The sequence below is a fragment of the Lissotriton helveticus genome, chromosome 4_1 (assembly GCF_964261635.1).
Source record: "Lissotriton helveticus chromosome 4_1, aLisHel1.1, whole genome shotgun sequence".
NCBI classification, from domain to species: Eukaryota; Metazoa; Chordata; class Amphibia; order Caudata; family Salamandridae; genus Lissotriton; species Lissotriton helveticus.
The window spans coordinates 1,364,112,411-1,364,134,895 of NC_136063.1; the positions used below are offsets into that span (position 1 = coordinate 1,364,112,411).

The 22,485-nt window shown below is 45.2% G+C and overlaps 1 protein-coding gene across 3 annotated transcripts in view; it reads left to right on the forward strand.

Moving 5' to 3' along the window:
* The window catches only part of JARID2 (jumonji and AT-rich interaction domain containing 2), a 666,167-nt gene that overhangs the window by 433,073 nt on the left and 210,609 nt on the right, over positions 1 to 22,485 (forward strand). For all 3 annotated transcript variants that reach the window (XM_078687918.1, XM_078687917.1, XM_078687919.1), the window contains exon 6: positions 18,128 to 18,360. In XM_078687918.1, the coding sequence (XP_078544044.1) occupies positions 18,128 to 18,360 (233 nt within the window). The remainder of the gene's footprint in view (positions 1 to 18,127; positions 18,361 to 22,485) is intronic.

Sequence of the window (22,485 nt, forward strand, 5' to 3'; positions counted from 1 at the left end):
GTATTTTTTTTATTATTCTGATTGATAATTCTGCCTGCAGGTTCTTCCGCTCTTGAATCCACCCCAGGCACCAGACTGCATACGGAAAGTTGAAATAGCTGCTAGGTGGCATCCCAGCTCTGACTTATCCCTGGGCTCCACAAGGATAGGACATGACTAGACTGTATAAGGTACCACCGCAACGACTATTTATTTTTCCTGTGCCTCTCATCCCGCATGTGGAGTTTGTCTTGGCACATTTTCCTCGAGTTGTTTTACTAAAGCAGGGGTTCAGAGATTTCTCACCCCAAGATTTCAGGAATTAAATGGTTCAGTTTCTGCAATAAATAGATGTTGTTCTTGGAGCTGCATGATGGCTGTCTCTGGTGCCCAGTTAAACTCCAATTCATGTGAAAATTGCGGCTGCATTCACGTCAATTCCATCAAAGAGTGGAGGCCAAGCTCTTTATGGTGCAAGCTCTAAATGAATACTAAGGGAAAACTGCTTTGGCCTGTGCAGCACTCAGACTCTACTTCGAACTGTAAGTCCTCAATGCGGGCCTCCCCTAAAAAAAAATGTAAAGTCAGGAAGAGGCACACACAGCCGCAGAGAAGGGACTCTGGCTTCCCGACTATGCTCCTGCTCCAGGTGACTTCATCTTTCCGGGACCCGACAGCCACTTCAGAGTCGATTTGCTGATTACCTTGGTGCTAGTTTCGTCCCTGGTGCCACCGTTGGTCCCAAAGTCCCCTGCACCACTCCCATACTTTCCAGTGCTGCCACTAAACCTGCACCGATTGCGGGTTTCATCCTGGAGATGGTTTGCTCCACTCCAACTTGCGCTGATTAGCTGGTGGGACTCGAGAAGCTTCCATGGCATCCCGCAGCCACTCCATCCATGTCGCTGATTGACTCACCTCCTCTGCTGATGGCATTCTGGTGGCTTCACCATCAACACCGGCTTCAGGTCTGTTACAGGGATTAGCAAACTTTCTGGAAATAAGTAAATTCTATTCATGTCTTTACATAAAGTACAACAGTTGATAGGAGGAGTCTCCTAATAAACCTCTGCCTCATGATAAATATTAGGGCCCTGATGCTGACCCTAATCAGATCCCCAATTTTGTGTACCCTGAGGATGATGATGAGAGCAGTGAGGCTGACAACTCCCATACACTACCTCACTGCTAAGGATACAGATGACTGTCTGGGCATCCATGGCCTGGATCACTCTAAGAAGGTGGAAATGTATTTCTGGGTCCCCAAGTGAGAAGGTTGGTTCAATTATGGCTGTGTTGCCCAAAGCGGCGGAAGTGCTTGAACTGTTATTGCTTGTGTACGAGAATATTGCTAATGTCCTCACTGAGATTCTACAGTTGGCTTCCTTGTCCATTGAGGCTCTACTCTCATTCAACAAGGTGCTGATCGCCCCCTAACTTGGTCTATGCAGCAAGCCAGCCTCTGCTCCAGCCCAGAACCACACTTTTCCCTGGCACCCATCACCCAATGCTTGGGGACCCCAAATGTCTAACAGCTTATCCTACCTGAGAGAGCCCTCTGCCTTTGGCTTCTTCCTCATCTAAGCAATACCCGGATATGTTTTTCACCTCTGCTCCCTTATAGTGAGCCAAAGGATTGAAGCCATGGGGAAGAAAATCTCACCAGGAAGCCTTGCTGTTCGAGGCATATGAGCTGCAGATCTTACACTGTGCATTAGATCGCCACCTGGTGTTGGGCTCGGATGATTGCATGTTGTTGTAGTCTTGGAAGAAGTATTTGTAGTCACAAGATAGGTGACTCCTCCCTTGGACGATAGTGCGCATGGGCATCCGCTCCATCCTTAGATTGTTTTTTTCCGCCACTGGGTTCGGATGAAACTTTTCCGCTCCGGTTTGAAATCTACTTTTCAAGTACTTCGACGCAAATTTTTTTTCTTCAAACATCTTTTAATATCGATAAACATCGACTCGACTTCATCAGCTCGATTCCGGTCGTCGACGCGGGCCGTTGGGCCTACCCACGCCGTGAGGCCTACACCTCATGGAAAGGACGCCATTCAAAAGATGCCCCAAGTGTGGAGCAAAATTTCCACACAGTGACCATCACGAGGTCTGTAACCTCTGCTAATCGCCAGAACACGATGAATCCAGCTGCACAGCCTGTGCATCCTTTCGATCGAAGAAGACAATTCGAGATCGGAGGGCCCGTCGATGCGATATGCAGAGATCAGCTCCGGAACCGGTGGATATCTTCGAAGGTCCATGCGTCCCAGAAGAAGATTCCGATGATCTCCAGATCGTATCCGAGGCAGATGTCTGATGACTCCATACCTTCGGGTCAACGCGTGAGTACCACTGCCCCTACCCCAGCCCAAACACCAAAATCGAAGGCAAAGGTCAACACTCCGCCTGCGGGGCCCAGTCGAGACCGAAAAAACACTTCAAAAGCCCCGCCATCGAGCCCGGCTCCGAAGAAAATAATGAAGGATTCCGGTAGCTCCATACCGAGCAGACCGCATGTGCCGATACCACCTGCTCCTTCGGCACCGAAACAAAAAGAAGTTCCGGTTCCGAAAGATACTCCGAAACCGTCGACTCCGAGAGACAGTGGCTCCGAAAACAACGAAGCCTATTTCCCATGCCCCGAAAACAGCTTCCACTCCGAAGCCGATACCCTTGATGCCGAAACAGACAAAGCCTGCTTCTGATGCTTCTAAGTCCACGAAACAGGCTTCGGCTCCAAAAACAATATCTTCAGTGCCGAAATCTACGCCAAAGGACTCCACATCAGCTCCTAAGGCTAAAGACAAGCAACAAACGGGTTCAAAACTGAAAAAATCAGCGCCGAAGGCTGTGCCTCAAGAAGAGGAGCTTTTACAACCAGATCCTTTACATAAAAGGATCTACATTGAACCAGAAACAGGACATGTTTCCACTACACCACACAGGAAGAGGAAGTCAGATACAGCACCTACACCTCCAGTGCCTGTCAAGAAGAATGATTCTGCCACATCTCCTATGCACCCTTCTTCTCCTGTTTCTCCTTCTCCTCCTCTTCCTTTAAACATTTCACCTCAAAATTCTCCTCATTCTCCACAACATACACCTCCTCAGGATGTTGATGATGATGAGTATGGGGGAGGGAGAGACCCAGATGACCCTTTTCCCTACCCAACAGGTTCACCAGACTGGGAGTATCCAAACCCACAGGATGTGCCAGATATTCCTGACCCACATACATATCCATCTAAACCATCTCCTCCAGAAGACAATATTGGGTTTGGACACTTAATTAATAGGGCTGCCATCTATCAAAATGTCACCATGTATTCAGATGAGGCAGAGGAAGATTTTTTATTAGACACTTTTGAACACTCCCAAAAATCTGTGCAAATACGGCCAATGATTAAAGGAGTCATTAAGCATGTACCAGAAGTGTTTAAAGATCCTGTACGAGCTAGAATCATAAACCCAAGGATAGAGAAAAAGTACAGACCAGCACCTGGGGACCCTGCCTACATTAAAGGACAGCTACCCTTTGACTCCCTAGTAGTTTCAAACGCTAGGAAAAGAGCAAATTCCCATACATCAGGCGAAGCACCACCTCCTGATAAAGAATCAAAGATCATAGACGCTTCAGGGAAAAGAATAGCTGCCCAAGCTAGCAATACATGGCCCATCGCTAACACACAGGCCCTCCTCGCAAGATACGACAGGACTCACTATGATCAGTTAGAGAAGCTCTTACAACATCTACCTGACCAATATAAGGCCCAAGCAAATGACCTCATACAAGAGGGTAAGCTTATATCTAATGCCTCTATTAAATGCGCACTTGATGTAGCGCGCACTGCATCCAGAGCAATAAACACCAGAGTCCTCCTTAGACATCACGCATGGCTACGCATTTCAGGATTTAAGCAAACTACAATCTTAAATCAACCATTCAACCAACAACAATTGTTTGGTCAAGAGGTAGACACAGCACTTGAAAAAATGAAGAAAGACACTGATACAGCGAAGTCAATGGGAGCTCTGCAGTCCACCCAAGCACGAGGCTCCTTTCGACGCTCCTTCTACAGAGGAGGCTCCAAATAAGTTGGAGCAGACAATTCAGCTTCCTTTAAGACATGTACACAACCATCCTCCAATAGAGGATACTTTAGAGGAGGCTACAGAGGCTACAACAACAACAAGGGAAGAGGTTGAGGTAATAACAATCAAACCTCCTCCACCACTAAACAGTGACTTCCTTCAGCTCCCCCAACAGCATTCCACTCCTGTAGGGGGAGATTAACACAGTTCCTACCTGTCTGTAATTCCATTACAACAGACAAGTGGGTAAGACAAATTATCCAGTATGGTTACTGCCTAGCGCTTACAGCTACACGTCCACATGTACCACCCAGACAGCGTCCAATGTCCAAAGAACGTCTAACACTGCTCCAACAAGAGGTTCTCTCATTGCTACAAAAAGACGCAAATAGAGTTAGTTCCATTGCAACATCAAGGACCAGAGGTTTACTCACTTTATTTCCTAATACCCAAGAAGGACGGGACACTAAGACCAATTCTAGACCTAAGGCATCTCAATGTGTATATACACTCAGATAATTTTCACATGATCACTTTACAACAAGTGCTCCCACTGCTGCAACAATGCGATTACCTCACCACACTAGACCTCAAAGACGCCTACTTCCACATTCCCATACATCCTTCTCACAGGAAGTATCTCCGATTTGTACAAAGAAAACACTATCAGTTCAAAGTCCTTCCATTTGGGGTCACAACTGCACCACAATTGTTTACAAAGTGCCTAGCAGTAGTAGCAGCACATCTCAGAAGACAACATATCCACGTCTTCCCATACTTGGACGATTGGCTCATAAAAGCCAAGTCAGACAAGCAGTGTCCTACAAACATCTCAAACACTGCACAACTTAGGGTTTACAATCAACTACACCAAGTCACATCTTCAGCCCTCTCATGTACATCAATACCTAGGGGCTACCATAAACACCAATACAGCTCTAGCTTATCCCAGTCCAGCCAGGATACAGAGCATTCAAGCCTTAGTCACAAAGTTCCAAAACCAACACTCTCTCCCAGCCAGAGTGTTCATGCAACTAATAGGCATGATGGCATCTTGCATTTTTATTGTACCATTTGCAAGACTGCAAATGCGCCCATTGCAGGAATGCCTAGCACATCAGTGGAATCAGGCTCAAGGACAACTTTCAGACCTGGTGTTGGTGGACAGCCGCCACACACATCGCTCTCTGCAGTGGTGGAACACCAAAAACTTGTCCAGAGGGCGGCCATTCCTCGAACCTGTTCCACAAATAGTACTGACAACAGACGCAACCCTCACAGGATGGGGAGCCCATCTGCTCCACCATACTGCTCAACAAAAAGTGCTTCACATCAATCACCTAGAGCGGCTAGCAGTATTCCTAGCACTGAAATACTTCCAAGTACACGTACAGAACAAAGCTGTCTTGATCCGCTCAGACAACATGACAGCCATGTACTACATTCAAAAACAAGGAGGCACACATTCCCTGCAACTGTCCCAGCTCGCGCAGAACATTTGGAGATGGGCCATTCCACAAAACATATATCTGCTTGCAGAACACCTTCCAGGAGTTCACAATCCGATAGCAAATCTGTTAAGTCGACAGACACAACAGATTCACGAATGGGAACTACATCTGTAAGTTATTCTACCATTCTTTAACAAGTAGGGTCATCCAGACATAGATCTGTTTGCCACACACAAAAACGCAAAATGCCCAACCTTCGCCGCCAGGTTTCCACACCGGCTGTCCAAGGGCAATGCGATATGGATGAACTGGTCAGGCAGATTTGCGTACGCTTTTCCGCCAGTACCACTAATACCACTAGTAGTACCCAAGCTGAGACAACAGTCTCTCAAACTCATCCTAGTAGCTCCCACATGGGCACGCCAACCATGGTTCAGCACACTGCTGGAACTCTCTCTAGTTCCACACCAAAGACTGTGTCTGACACCATCCATGCTAATGCAGAACCATGGAGACATCAGACATCCAGATCCAAGTCAACTGAATCTGGCAATATGGCTCCTGAAGTCTGAGTTTGGTTACCTTAACCTGCCACCAGACTGTATGAATATCATTAAAGAAGCCAGAAGACCAGAAGCTTGCTATGCTGCAAAATGGAGGAGATTTGCCATGTACTGCACTAATAATCAAATTGATCCTCTAGATGCTTCCATCCAGAACATCATCTGCTACCTTTCTCCATCTACAAAGATGTAATCTAGCATATTCATCTATACATTTACATCTTGCAGCCATTGCAGCATATCTACAAAACAGACAACATATGTTGTTATTTAGAGTACCTGCAATCTAAGCTTTTATGGAAGGATTAAAGAGAATCATTCCTCCTAGATTACCACCCTCTCCAGTGTGGAACCTAAACATTGTCCTTACAAGGCTCATGGGGCCCCCTTTTGAACCTTTACATAAGTGTGAACTGCAATTTCTCACATGGAAAACCGCTTTCCATGCTATTACCTCTCTTAGGAGAGTTAGTGAGATTCAAACTTTCACTATACAGGAACCATTTTTACAATTACACCGTAACAAAGTGGTTCTACGTACTAACCCTAAGTTCCTTCCTAAAGTAATTACTCCTTTTCATCTAAATCAATCAGTAGAGTTGCCAGTGTTTTTTCAAAACCCAGACTCTATAGCAGAAAGAGCTCTACACACACTAGATGTAAAAAGAGTTGTTCTCTATTACATTGATAGGACCAAATCCTTTCGTAAAACAAAGCAACTGTTTGTAGCTTTCTCTCTACCACATAAAGGCAACCCCATCTCTAAAGCAGGAATTGCAAGGTGGATTGTAAAATGTATACAAATATGCTATCACAAAGCAAGACGTACATTAACAGTTCCTCCTAGAGCGCATTCCACACGCAAACTAGGAGCCTCCATGGCTTTCTTAGGGAACATTCCCCTAGAAGACATTTGCAAGGCAGCAACATGGTCTACAACACACACCTTCACTAAACACTGCAGTAGGCCAAGCTGTCCTCAAAACTCTTTCAAACTACTGCAACAGATACAGGTGAGCACCGCTAGGGGGGGGGGGGCACTGCTGTACAATCGATGCACAGTGTAAGATCTGCAGCTCATATGCCTCGAACGGAAAATGCTACTAACCAGTATGCATCTGTTCTTGGCATGTAGAGCTGCAGATTCTTACACGCCCTCCCGCCTCCCCGGGGCCTGTATCTGTTCCAGTTCTATCTTAATTAGATATACACGCATAAACATCCCTTCTTTATTTTCTACTAACTCCATCATTTCCCATCATGGCGAAAAACAATCTAAGGATGGAGTCGATGCCCATGCGCACTATCGTCCAAGGGAGGAGTCACCTATCTCGTGACTACAAAGACTTCTTCCAAGACGACAACATGCAGTCATCCGAGCCCAACACCAGGTGGCGATCTAATGCACAGTGTAAGAATCTGCAGCTCTACATGCCAAGAACAGATGCATACTGGTAAGTAGCATTTTCCTTTCACTTCACAAACAGCTTGCCTTCTAGCATATTATTCCCCCTCCTTGAGTGACCTGGTTATCCTGATTCTCCCTTGTCACCTCAATGACCATTTTAAAGATGTTGTATGCAGGCAGAGTGCTCCAAAGAAAATCCGCAATGTGGCTTGGACATTGCAGGTTTGGAGGCACAGTCAATGGGCTCTTCCATTGCCAACCACTGCCATGCTTGGATGAGCTGCACTCTGTTCTCAGAAGATGTCCAAGGGAACCTTCTGGACATGCTGTTCACCCTTGAGTACTTCAAGCAGCGATGAAACACGGTGCTTGGGGCTCGCTGCCCTGCACCCAGTTCCACCAAAGTACTAGAAGATCACTAAATACTTGTGAGGTCTGCCCATTTGGCAACATCAACCCTGTGCAGTAGGTCATTAAGATATTTTGGAGCTGTTCGGGGTGCAGGGGTTCAAGAAGACATCACGGGCACCCATATTCCTTCTCTTCCTCCCCACCATCCCACAAAACCACTTTAGTCTGCCATTGAGGGTGCATGTGTGACATGTGGGGGTGAGGAGGTCCTATCACTTGGAACACGGTCAGTCCATATCACTACGAACCATTGTGTCTTGCAAATAGTCTAGCAAATCAAGGCCCTTCCCATCCAAGAAATGCTTCCTTTTGTTCCCCATCCTCTATCATGTCGTACATCCATGCTGACATTCTGCAGCAAAAGGTTCTTGCCCTCTTGAAAAAAGGTGGTGTGGCGTTGGTTTCAGATAAGAAGATAGGGCTGGGATGCCATTCCATTTTTTTTTTGTGCTTGAGAAAGGTTTTTGTATTTTTCCCTTTCTGTACCTTCATGTTTTGAATGTGTTTCTCATCAAGTAAAACTTCAAGTTGTTTTCCCTGCTGTAGGTTTTCTTCATTAGCTGAAAAGCCTGGATGATGCCTGTCGACTAGCAGGACACTTGTTTTTGTATACTGATTCTACAGTTGCACTGGAAGTATGGGGTAGGTTCCACTGGCTATGCATTTTCAGTGGTACTGTTGGTTTAACCTAAGCCCGCCGCCAGGCTTTAGGAATGTTATCAGTGGTTTCAGCTCATTTTTGTAGTTTGAGAATCTCTGTACTCTTGTTACTCTGACGGCTGAAGTTGAACTTGTGGCAGCTCAATCAATCAATCAATCATGGAATTTATAGAGTGCACTACTCGCCCGAGAGGGTCTCAAGGCGCGGGGGATTCGGGCAGCACCGGTCATACGAAAAGCCAGGTCTTGAGGCTCTTCCTGAGTGCTTGCTGTGTGGGTCTTCGTCTGATGCTGAGGGGGGAGTTTGTTCCAGGTCTTGGCCACGATGTAGGAGAAGGATCTGCCTCCTGTTCTGGCTCTATGGATGTAGGGGATTTCGGCCAAGGCCTGGTCAGCGGAGCAGAGTTTTTTTCTTGGGGGCGTAGAAGGAGATTCTTTCATTAAAGTATTGGGGTCCGGTGTCATGGAGGGCTTTGTAGGTGTGTGTGACTAGCTTAAAAGTCACTCTTTTTTCGACGGGGAGCCAGTGGATGTCTTGTATGTGTTGGATAATGTGGTCTCATCATGGGATGCTGAGGACGAGTATTACTGTGCCATTCTGGATGGTCTGGTGTTTGTGCAGTAGAGATTTGTTGATTCCGGCGTTGAGGGTGTTCCCGTATTCCAACATGCTGGTGATGAGTGCGTGGATGACGGTCTTCCTGGATTCGGGGGGAGGATCCATTTGAAGATCTTGCGGAGGGTGTTGAAGCGCGTGGATCTGTTGGTTCATGGTGAGGGAGGAGTCGAGTATGATGCCGAGGTTATGGGCGTGGTCCATAGGGGTGGGGTGCTGGGGGCAACCAGGTGCTGTCCCACGCAGAGGGGGTGGGTCCGAGGATGAGGACTCACGTTTTTTCTGAGTTGAGCTTCAGACAGCTGTTGCTTATCCAGGTTGCAACGTCCTTCATTCCTTCCTGGAAGTGGCTCCTGGTGATATCCTTTCCTTGGTGAGGATGAGCTGGGTGTCGTTGGCGTAGGATACTATGCTGAGTTCATGTTTTCTGACGATGGTTGCGAGGGGGGCCATGTAGATGTTAAAGAGCATGGGGTTGAGGGAGGATCCTTTGGGTACTCCGCCTCTGATCTCTGTAGGTTGGGAGAGGAAGGGCGGGAATCTGATTCTTTGAGTTCAGCCGGCGTGGAAGGAGCGGATCCAGTCTAGGGCAGTTCACTGTATGGCTGCGTTGTGGAGTGTGCGGTGGGAGACTGTGTCGAAGGCAGCTGAGAGGTGGAGTAGAATGAGGGCTGCAGTGTGGTCTTGGTCGAGGAGTGTGCGAATGTTGTACGTGGCAGCTAGGAGGGTGGTCTTGGTGTTTTGGTTGCCGCAGAAGCATGATTGGGAGGTGATAAGGATTTCGGTGGATTCTATGAAGTTGGTTAGCTGGATGTTGACTATCTTCTTGGACTTTGGCGGCGAAGGGAAGGAGGGAGATGGACCCGTAGTTCTTGAGTCGTTGGTTCTGTGGAGGGAACATGCCTGTTTCAAGAGTGCAGTTGATTATCCGTCGTAGTTCTGGTGCGATGGCAGGGGTGGCCCTGTGGCAGAAGTACACTGGGTAGGGGTTTATGGGTGCTCCGGAGTGTGTGCAGCTGGTGTCTGATAACCTGCAGTTCAATATCTCCCTTCTGTTTGATCTGGGGTTCTCCATCAACTTTCCAAGTTTCACCTCCAGACTTGCCAGTGTCTCCTGTTCATCAGGGCACTGCTGGAGTCGGTCTATCTGAAGGTCTTCGGGCCTCCCCAGCAGGTTCACGGTTATCCTGATGTTTTGGGAGGGAATTTTTCTTTGGGTCCTGACAGTTCTGAGTGTTTTGGGCCTGCTTGCCTCATGCATATTACTGGTTCCTCACACTCTGTGACATGTTTGCACTTCGGTGGTGCCTCTATTTCTAGTAAGCCGGGTAAATTCCTCAAGAGTGACATTTGGATTTCCCTGGAGATTGCTCTGGGTCTGCGATGGTGGCTGGTCCCCTCACAGGCGGAAAGCACCACTAGCAGTGGCCCCAGTGGTGACCGATTCCTGAATCCACAGTAGCGTTGGTCATCTTTATGCACTATAGATCAGAAGCCTTTTGTATCCCTTGGAGAAGAAGTTTCGTATCAGCCTATTCGAGCTTTGTGCGATCTGGGCTCTTATGGTGTTCCTGCTCTCCATCTGCAGCCAGTCCGTTCCGGTCCCGAAAGACAACATGACTGCGATGTGGTTTGCAAACAAGTGGGGAAGCGCTGGATCATGCCTTATGTGCCTGTAGACAATGAAGCTGTGGTCCTACGCTCAGGTTCACTGTGTGTGGCTGGCTGTGAGCTATGTGGTGCGCTTCCTAATCATGTGAGCCAGCTAGCTCAGTCGGCACCATCTTCATACAAGAACTATATAAAGAATGTCCTCTGGGTTCAATTCACTTCCTCTTTATATAGTTCTTGTATGAACCCTAGTTCTTTGGGTAACCAAGGGTCTCTCTCCTTCTTTTTTTTTTTTTTTTTTTTTTTTTTTTTTTAAATAAAGGTGCCATCTTCACCCCAGAGGTTTTTTGATCCATTTGTGCCCCTCAGGAAGCGGTATCAGGACAGTGCCCAGATATTCATGATTGCGCCAGAATTGCCGCAATGTGTTTAGTAATCGGATCTGCTTCGCCTGTCCATGTTTCTTCTTTTACGCTTTTGCTCAAGATGGATTTCCTTTCGAAGTGGGAGGGGCAGGTTCTGTATCTGAACCTCCACCTTGACACCTGGAATTACAAGTGAGGCTTTCTGATTTCTTTTGGCCGGTGTGCAGAATTAGTTGGCTTCATTTTGTCAACTCAACGTCCCTCTACCCAATTTATTCGAGTCAGTGGTCTTGTTGCATGGCTTAGTGTGCCCAGGAGGCAATCGATCCGTTCAAGGTGTGCTTAACAGCAGTTTTGTGCTTTGCCCCATCTATTGCCTGGTACGACTTTGCTGTGAGCACTGTTAAAGCTTCTTTGTCAGCCATTGCACCCTTTCTTAGTTCCGTGGTTCATCCTTCTCTATGTTATGAGATTTTTAAAGGGGTTGACCCATTTGCTTCCCTTTTCTCCAAGTCTCTTAATTTGGACTTCACTTTACTGATGTACTTGCCCTTCGAGCCCATGCATGGTTATCCTTTGAGGCTGCGGTCTTTGAAAAGTCTCTTCCTGATCAGTTACCTGTGCTCAGTGTGTCAGCGAGCTGCAAGCATTGTCTGTCGGTCTACCTTCATAACATGTTTTACAGGCAAGCTGTCTGCAGAGAAAAGCTTCATTCCACTCTTCCTAAGGTAGTCGTTCCATTTCACGTGTTTCAGTGTTACGTTATGTTTTGTTAATTGCATTTATTAAGCACACAAATCCTCCCGAAGGGATCTCTCCACTTGTGAAGCCTACACAGGTCGGATTTCAGGTTAGAGTTAGAAGTGAAACGATCATGTTTTTAGATATTTTTTAAATGAAAGAAGGTCCGACACTCGGCCCACATTGTGTCCGATTTCTCATCCCACTAAGGAGGAAATGCTGAACTGTCTGGATCCTTATAGGGTTCTCCATTCTTATGACTGACCTGCATGTTTCAGGGCCAATTACCAACTTTTCCTGTGCTATGGTGACACCAAGAAGGGCAAGACGATTCAGAATCAGGTAATTTCCCGCTGGAGCTTCGACTCTATAAAGAGCCACCATGCTCTCTCCAAGAAGGACCCTTTGAAGGAGCCCATTTCACCATGGCGCGAAAGCAACTTCAGCGCTGACCCTAGGTGTTTCCATGTTGGGTATTTGCTTATGCTGCAGCATGGTTTTCAGTCCATGTTTTCACCACAGAGAGGGCTGTTCCTTCTCCCCCAGCCCTGACGACAATTTCATTAGTGAGGTAAGAGACAAATCACTTGTCACATGTACCCTGTATTTGCCCTGGATTCTTACGATAGATGAAGCAACGTTATAGTCTATGAAATACAAACACTCAAGGATTTAGTCTATCCAGCATCCTGAAGTAATGTATTTTAAGGTGCTCTCATGTCTGATAATTTAGAAAAAGGAGACCGTGACATACAAATATTTACCTGGGATCCCACAATTTAAGCATGGAATCTGGGGGACATACCAGCATTTTCTGGTTTCACGTTGTGCGATTCAACCACTAGATCGTTATGTCTGTCCTTTTTTTTTTTTTCATTTAAGGTTAAGGCTTTCTTTAATTCTTGACACATTGGGTTGGTGCTTAGGTGGCGGGCAGATGCCACATGATGAAAGCTTTCCTTGTTTTGGGCTCAAGGGTCCAAAAGGACCTCAAGTAGAGCTAAGCATCTGGCTCGAGCTTTCAGTGGCTTGCTCACCTCTACTTGGGTATTGATTTAAGAGCTCAGGACTCTGTAGGTAGAAGTATTTATTGCAGGAGCAAGTTACGGAACTTTGCTAACTATATTTCTGGTGGATACTTTTCATCTGTCTGTTGAATCCATACTGACACTGCCCGCCTCCATGTTCTTTTGAGTGTCGTACAACTGCTAAGATCCAAGTTAGTTGTGGTAGACTAAAATTCCTTCAGTCTTGTCAGCCTTATCACTGCCTCAAAGGGATGGAAAAAAAGCTGGAAACCTGACGTCATTGTGATGGGGTGAATGACAGAGCTTGATTAGAGCATAGACGCCACCTAGCGGTGCAGAAGAGCCATTTCAGGTTTCTGGATCCAATTTTGCCTCGGAATGAGATTAACCCCTTCCACGCTCATGACGAGCTGGGCTCGTCATGAGGTAGCCTCCTGCTACGCTGATGACGAGCCCAGCTCGTCACGTAACATGCGGTTCCGCAAATCTCAGCGTGCGAGCGGAATTCCGCCCGCACGCATGCGGTTAAAGATGAGTGAGGAATCTGCAGGTAGATGGAGTATCTACCAGGAAGATTGTTATTGAATGTAAGCAACTTGTTCATTGCGTTTTTCCAACCAAAGGTGAACCAAAATAGGTGTTATGTTCAAAAGTAATATATAAAGTATTAACCAACTAAATATATTGTTTCTTTTGTGCAATTCTCTTGTTAAGGTGACTTTTACAAAACACTCCTCCTACATGGTTATGATATCTTATGGCAGTACCCTTATCCTAGATTATACGACTAAAATGTAGGATTACCAAACATTAATCCTATATGTATATATCATGAATATAGCCAGTTTTACATACTTGGGATTTTTTGGTAGCTTGACAAAGTACACAGCTGACTGTCTTTGGTTACATCTTCCGGAGTTATTGGAGCCAAAAGATGCAAGATTCTAAACGAATTGCTTTTCCCTGAAATAAAGCTTATTTACTCTGTAACTATATTATACTCAAACATTGTAAAAGCAGTTAACATACTTCAGTTCGATAATTCTTCCAGGCATCTTTGAGACGATTGAAAAACCTGCCTCCACAACGAAGATGTGGCTTTGAACCATGCCACGGCGATCTAGAAATCCCACAGCTGTGTTTCGTGCCAGTTGATCTTTCTTTCGAATTGAAAGAGGAGACTTACTTTCTCTGCACATTTCCTCTGCAGTCAGTGGTGGGATATACTTCACTGTGGAAGAAATAATGGCTGCTTCTTTGGCTCCGTGACATGACTCAAACAAGCATTGGCTTAGCCTATAGGTCTTGCGACGCCTTTGGGACCTTCTAAGTGTTTAGCCATGCAACAGTTGATGTTGTTGCACCAAGGAAATTGTGCTGTTTAACTAAACACTTATAAGGTCCCAAAGGCGAGACATATTGGCTATGCCAATGCTTGGTTCTTATGTGCCTATTTGCCCTTTCACCTGAGGCACCCCTTCTCTGTTTTTATGGCTTGCCCTACGACCAGTAAGCGCTGCCATCAGCTTAGTTATGTAAGAAGTGCAAACTTGAGTGAGTACAAAAGTGTCCCAGAAATTACCGGGAGCCCATAAATATTGCACAAACAAAATCCTGAAAAACAAAGAAGCCGACACTGTGGGGCTGCTGTGTAGAACACACTTTATTTAGAAGCGGAAAAAAAAATAAAGGCAAGGGTTTTTGTTACAATTGCTTTTTTGCTTCAAATGTATTTTTCATTTTCCTCCGTACATCGAGAGACCGCCCCCCTAGGAGGCCAGCTCCACTGCAAGCCCTCAAAATACAAGAACCAAATAAATATACATGGCCTTTTCTGCAGAGCTCCACACTTTACAGGGCGGATTTATTGCGCCACGTGGTGCGGCTTTACTGCGAGCTTGTGTGCCTGTAATGGGGTAGGGGCACCCAGGGACAGGAACAGCATGTCCATGCGGCCGGTTCGCGCATGTTTGTGCCTACCCGCTGGAGGAGTCCGTATGTATTCAGGGAAAGGGTGAGGATTGCGAGTGTGTTAGAATAACGGAGGCATGAATGCACTGAAAGAGAAGCTGACACCATTGTACAATGGTACAAGGAACGTATGTGTATGCATACATACATTCCTCTACTGTCAACACCCCCCACCTGCCCCCAAGCATCACATATAGGCCCATATAGCATGATGTGTGTGCGTGTCCTGGAAGGGGGCGAAGGGAAAGGCACTAAAAGGATGAGGGACGTGGCATGGAGAGAGGAAAATAGGGGAAAGAAATGGAGGGAGAGATGGAAGCAAGGGGTGAGAGCCAGAAGGATGGGAAGAAGTAAGGGAGGAGCGAATTGGTTTGGAGGAAAGAAGCGAGGAGAGAATATTTTATGAATGGTGAACGGAAGCAAGGAAAGAGGGAAGAGGGAAGCAAATCAAGTAATTTTAGGTTTGAGTAAATTGATGGGGGAAAGGATGTAAAAACGGACAAAGATAGGAATATAAGAAGGAAAGAATAAAGAACAGGCAAATAAGAAAGAGAGCAAGCTCGACAGTCATGTCTGTAGGGAAGTATGCTATATTTATATTGCGCAAATCCAGCCGAACTGCAGCAGAGCACTCTGCAGGGTCGAAGCCACAGTCACTGTGTGATGGGGGGAGAGGAGGAGGGGGGGGCTGGTTTGTAGACCTTTACTCCATCACAAAGCAGTAAAAAAAAAAGGTTGATATACATAAAACATACAGTCGAAGGAATCCGGGAACACAGGAATGGGGGTAAAGTGGGAAGTGTATAAGGGAGGACTGGGAAAGCAAGGGTGGAAGAAATGAAATGAAATGAAATCAGGATACATAAAAAAAACACAAGATCTGTTTCCTCGGCTGAAAGAGACACTGCTGCGAGGCCGCGAAAGTGAAAGAAAATAAGCACGCAAAAACGCGAGTGGTGTGCGCGCGCGCGACGGCAAAAGTGAAAGCAGGCAGCCGAGTGGTGTGCGATGTGCACGCATCATGATGAGAGAGGAAAGCCAGATGGCGCCTCTGCTCGTCATTTTGTGCATAACCGCACGCTCTAGGCCAGCCGGTCGGACTTTTGAAAGCCCACTCACTAATGTCTCGCCAGAGCAGCGCAATCGCTGGCTCAGGCGAGACCAAATACTATTCTCTTAACCCCTTCGCTGCGGCGGCTATTCCGCCGCAGCGCTAAGGGGGAGGCGGGGCCGCGCGGCGGTCCCGTGCTCGTGACGGAACCACTCCGTCACGGCCCTAATGGTGAGCTGTGCTTGTGACGGAACGGTTCTGTCACGGACCCGCCCGCCGATTAGAACGTCAACGCAGGCACGGAATTCGCGCCGCGCAGGCACGTCGAGCGGGCCGTGACGGAACCGTTCCGTCACCAGCACAGCCCACCCGAGGCTCGTGACGGAACGGTTCCGTCACGAGCATGGGAGGGGTTAAAGAGGAGGACCAGAAGAGCATGGTCAGCCTTCAGTTCAGTGGCATACATTGTTTACCACAGGCAAGGTCCTCCAACAGTCCGAAATAGAAGCTCCCAGTGCAGTAGTGGTTACTGCCACTTACATGCTTAGCCCTTCCTAAACCTTTCACGTCTAGGACGTTGTTTGAAATAAATAGATCCAAATCAAAAGACAGATTTTTTTTTTAAATCAGTCCCTTTCTAATCTTGGATAGGATTGTCTTGCGGTCAGTTTGACTTTGAGGGAGAGAAATCTCCTGCCTTTCCTGGGTGTTACTATATTATTAGTGTACCTGATTTACTTGCTCTACCCTTGTGATTGTGCCAACTGACTTTTATCGCTTTATCTCAATGTTCCAGAATACTGCCCCAAAAGCAGCCCCACATAGTTATGAAAAGCCTCAATACGAGACTTGACGTTTGCCTTTCGGATTGCAGAAATCTGGAATTCCTATTGCTCCTGCATTAGAAAAAACAGCATTTTTCTAGCTTTCCCTGACCCATTTATTCCCAGGTACATTATTGCCACTATAGCAGTGAACATCCTGGACTATGTATCCCTTTCAAACGTTTCTTTAACATGGGTATGTGCTACTGTGGCAACATCTCATCTAACACCTTAGCAGCTGCTTCATACCTGTCTTACTGTAATCACAGGACATCTCCGCCAACCTTATATGATACCTAAAGATCCACTTCAGGGCCACATCCATGTTCTTGCTCTTCGCATGAAATTCCATGTGGACTCTCTGCCTGTACCTACTTAACAACACGCACATCTCGACACTTTTTCCCAATCATGCTCCTTGCCTGTGCTGTATGCTGCATCTAGTGCACTGTGACTCAACTGGAGCACTCATCTGATCCACACACACATCAAAACCAATATTTGAGTCAGGCTGCCTTTGAGACAGACACTCTCCTGAGCCACTCGTGCATGTGGCTGCTTGCTGTTATGTAAGTGATCATGACATGCAAAACACTGATGCAACTTGAAGATGCTACATCTTAGGTAAGTGTGTTTTTATGGTTGCTAACTGTTGCGTGTCATTTGTCGAGTCTCTGCTGGTCTTCCACTCACTGTCACCAGCTGAGCTGCACAGAGTGCCCGTGCCCCTGGTGCTGTTGAGAAGAGAGGCAAATATCACCAAGAAAAACATTTCCATTGGGAGACTCTTAACAAGTATTACAACTACTTTACATCAAGACAACAATGCCAAATTGTTCAGTGCCATCTGCAAATGAAATCTTTAATTAGCTTGCGCTTGCAGACAATGTTTTTTCTTGCTGGGTAGATTTGTTTTGTTGGGTTCAATATTTTTAGGTTATGCAGAGGTATGATTTTGAGATAAAAAATTGTTGGCTTCCAAAGATTGAAATCTAGCATACACTGCGTGTTTCAATATTTCACTTTTCCTTTTCATTGTTCCTTTGCAGCGGACTTAGTTCTTTTATTTCGGACTATCAGTTTGATCCTGCATATCTTACTGAAATCCATTCTGTTGCGTTCAATTACATTTTTTTGTTTAGACATTCCTTTGTAAACTCTGTGTGCTTGTGTTAGAATTCATTCGTTTTTTGTGTCGTGGGTCTCCATTTTGCTTCATGAGTAAGTGTTTCATATGCAGTGGTTGGTGCAGCCAATGTCTGATTTGTTTTAGTCGAATCTTGTAGACATATTTTCTCTAATTGTAACCTCTCAATGCATTTCTTTAACACAGTTTTCTCGCTTTCTCTTCAGTGTTTAATGGGCACAGCAAATCACCAAGGGAAAAAGAATCTGCTCAGAAACACAAAAGTAAAGAAGTCACACCAGGGAAGGAGCGGAGTGCTGAACAGAGGGTTGAGAGGCGAAGAGAGCGGGCCGCTGCTGCTACTAACCACACTCCTGCTCCACATACTGTCTCCTCCGCCAAAGGTCTCGCTGCTAGCCACCATACGCTTCACAGATCGGCTCAGGACTTAAGGAAACAGGTAAACTGGGTGGCAATCCTCCGGGTCGGTTCAGGCAGTGCTCCAGTTAGAATTTCAAACCATCTCAGCAGTTTAGTCTTGTGGTATTCTTACATAGCAGCAGTCAATGTGTGCGTAAATGTACTATGCCTAAAAGGTGTAAAATATTCTTCATGTTTTCGGTCAGGCATGTATGTTGGGCTGTATGTTTTTGATCCTTTCAGAAAGGACCTTGTGTGGCGTTTGAATTTAGGCTTACTTGCTGCCTATAAAATCCATAGAAAATGGCAAATGTGAATCAAATCTTTATTAAAAGTGCCCCTTAAATTACATAAACGTGATGCAAAAACAAATTGTAAAATCAAAACGTTTTTGACAAAAACACATGGTCCAACTTAAAAAAAAAAAAACTAATATAGGGATAAGTTCTAATAATTTGCAAGAAAGCACATTTCTTATAAGGTAGACACTTGAATGCATTGGTCCAAAACACGTTTTGATACATGTAAAGACCCGTTGCCTTGTACCTGAGGATATGCATTTAGAGTTCACTGAAAATAACCTGTCCAGTTCTCTCTAAGTCTGTGGATATTTACTATTTTGTGAAGTTTATTTTTGTCCGTAGTAGACTCCAGGATATCTTTGACAACTCCCCTTTAGCCTTTGCCTCTTGTAAGGAACTGGTCAGTACCTGACAACTGTTGCTTTCAATATAAAGTACAACTACTTTAAACAAGATTATGTACAGAAATCTCTTAAGACCACAACAGAAGGTGTGTAAAGAAACGCGTACCTTGCCTCCAGCACCACATACTCACCTGCATATACTTACCTGCATATACTTGCATGCTTCAACTTCTGGGTTAACATTTAAAATCTAGTGAGATTTTAAACAAGTTTTAATGTTTGGGTCTTTATTTCTTTTCTTCAGTTCACATTCTCTATCACTTTTTTTTACTTTAACTGTTCTATCTGGGAACAAAAAAGGTGAACCTAGAAGGTGACCATGTCTTAGAGTAGTTTTGTGCAAGTTTGTAATTAGAGGCTCACCTTTCACATATTCAAAGCGCTCAGCAAAGATACATACATCTAATGATTGAAAACTACTTGCTCACCAGATTACCAATGAATAGACACTGTAGACTTGTTTTTGCAGAAGATAAATGAGAGTTTTTTTGCCTGACGTAGTCCTGCTTAGTGGGTGGCCAAATGCTACAATTATTTTGCCTGCCCCCTTCCAACTTTGACCAAGAGACCTAGGTTGCGTGGCTTGTATAGCTCCTTGAGTATATTGGTGATTGGTCTGTACTCGCCTGAGAAAATTACAGTTCTTTGAGTTTGCACCTTCCTAGGAGTAATTACTTCAGCTCCACCCTCTTCCAGATACCGTCTACTTTAGTAAATTCCTTAGTGACTTATTACTTTGCCTTGCCAACAGGGTTCCCTGTTATTGAATTAGGCTGCTGTGGAACGTTTGTTGATTTCCTCTCATTGGTTTCATTTGACAGAGGAAGCTGCGGTCTTATTCCTACTTGGTTGAAACTAAATTCTGCATCATATTAGACACACAACACCTGGTTGCACTTTTACTAATCGTTAGATATGTGGGAGTTGGTTACAAATACCCCCAACATGGAGTTCTTGTGACACTAAAGGGACATTAAGCGTAGCTTTTCTGTCCCAGACATCTTACTGATGTGAGAAAATATGTTGCTCTCAAAGAATAAAGTGTAATAACGTGGCTTTACAAATATAAAAGGTATGTTATGTTATATCTAGCAGTCTGTCTAAAACAAAATCTGTGTTTTAAATCTTATTTTGAATGTCTGCACAGCTGGAATCCTAGGGGCTGCCTCATACAATGACCAGTTTATTCCTACAAGATACAACCGGTTTGGTGAGAGATCCCTCCATTCACAAGATTGCTACTTTATATCCACCTCCCCTTCGCTAGAAAGCCGGCTTCAGGGAAATGCCAGAAAGGGCAAAGCTTTCTTCTTGTGACAAGTTTTAATGTTGGTTACCAGCTAACTATTTTGTTTATCATTGTGCAAATGGTCAGAAACAGCCCTGATGAAGGGGAGCCCCATACAACATAAAACATACAATTTCTGTGTGCCACTATCAAGTACAGTTTTCAAAAGTTGTAAGTTCTACCACATTTTCCCATCCCGATTTTCAGAAGATGACTCATTTTGGCCTAACTTTGACTTTACTGCTGTGGTACATATATAAAATAAAGATGTGGTGGCAGCAACTCCTGGAATACCAGATTTTTTGTAAGGACTGTTTGGCAAAAAGTATGTGCGTTTCCTGGGATTGCGGGTTTGACACACCTGCCTTACGAGCATTGGGTGGTCTTTCATGTTGCCACAGCCTCTTTTGCCTGTACTGCATGGTTGGTTTGCTGCCTTTGCCCCCATTCCTCTGCCTCTATGGTCCATTGTGCTAGCTCCATAATTTTCTCATTTACTGCAGTATCCTCCATATAAAATGTTTTCTACTTTCATTCTGTCAAAGTAACGTTCAGATGTGCCACACTTTTGGCATGAATTCAGAATGTTAGCACTCTAGTTGCTCATTGGAACACTATAGAAAAGCTGCTGATCACCAGGGAGTTAACTGGCAATCTGCTGCTGGTGTTAAAAGTGTATGTTTCAGTCTGCATGTCAGAATTTTTTCATGAAATAGAAGAGGAAGATATTCGAGAACTCACTTAAAATGTCAGAATTTTTCTTTCTACAGCACTAACCATAATGTCTACGAGAAACTGAACCCGCTCAATATGTTCCGTACTAAATTAAATGTTTAAGTTCTACCAGTTTGATTCAGTGAACATGGCGTCAAGTGTACCATATTTCTATCATAAGTAACATTGTTAGCGCTCTAGTTGTTCTTTAGAATACTCTGGGGGGCTCCAGTAGAACACAATGGAATCAACTGACAAGCTGCTCCTGTTGGAAGTACATGATTTACTCAGAATGTCAGACTTCATTTTCATATGGCTGAAAAAGATAGCGTGAATCTACAGAAAATATACTCTGCATTTTAGCTTCTGGAGCACCTTTCATAACCTCTATGGGAAAATCATGAGAAAACAGTTTTCCCTCAAACATGATTCATGATATCCCAGCAGCTGTCATTAGCTATCATATATTTCCTTAAGTAGGAGAGAAAGTCAGGTTGCGAGCAATATCACCCTCGGGAGAGCGCGCTCACCAGAAAGGAAGGTTCCCTTCACGAGCCTTTCCGCTCTGATGCACTTCTAGTCTGAGCCGAAATTGGTGCTCCTCTCCGCGGCCAAGGGTAGCCGTGCAATTTAAGTGTTCGAACGAAAAGCCCTCACTTCTCTTGGGGCTACATATACCAGCATGCCGCTGGGTGTCAAGACTGTGCCACGCCCATTAAGGGCAGTGTTTCATTCAATAAATGGTCAAATGGAGCGAGTGGTGGTTTGTCTTTTCCCCCTGTGCTGAGTCCATGATAAAGGGGCGTACCAGCCTTGAAACATGTCGGACAATGGAAGTAATGCTATGACGGCCAATATATGAAAGCTAATAATACAGGGGGACTGAGCCTACTCAAGGTTGTAATATGCTTGACTCTCTTGGGACTGCATATACCAGCATGCCTCTGGGTGTCAAGACTGTGCCACGCCCGCTAAGGGCGGTGTTTCATTCAATAAATGGTCGAATGGAGCGAGTGGTGAGTTGTCATTTCCCCCTGTGCTGAGTCCATGATGATGGGGCATACCAGCCTTAAACGCGTCGGACAATGAAAGTAATGCTTTGAAGGCCAGCAATGCGAGCGACACCGGAGGTGGGGAGAGCGCAGTGTGCTCTCTCAGAGCTTGAAGGCTTTTTGTTGGAATATATATATATATATATATATATATATATATATATATATATATATATATATATATATATATATATATATATATATATATCCAACAAGCAAGTTGCCCACTCGGGTAGGTAAAAAATTTACGTTTATTCGATGAAAGCTGCAACACAGCGGTTAGTACATCTCAACACAACATCTCTGTATGCCGACGCGTTTCATGCTACCAGGCACTTTTTAACAGGCATGTGCTTTTTACAATGCCAAACAATTTTAAGCACCTGTTGTAATCCTGATACCCGC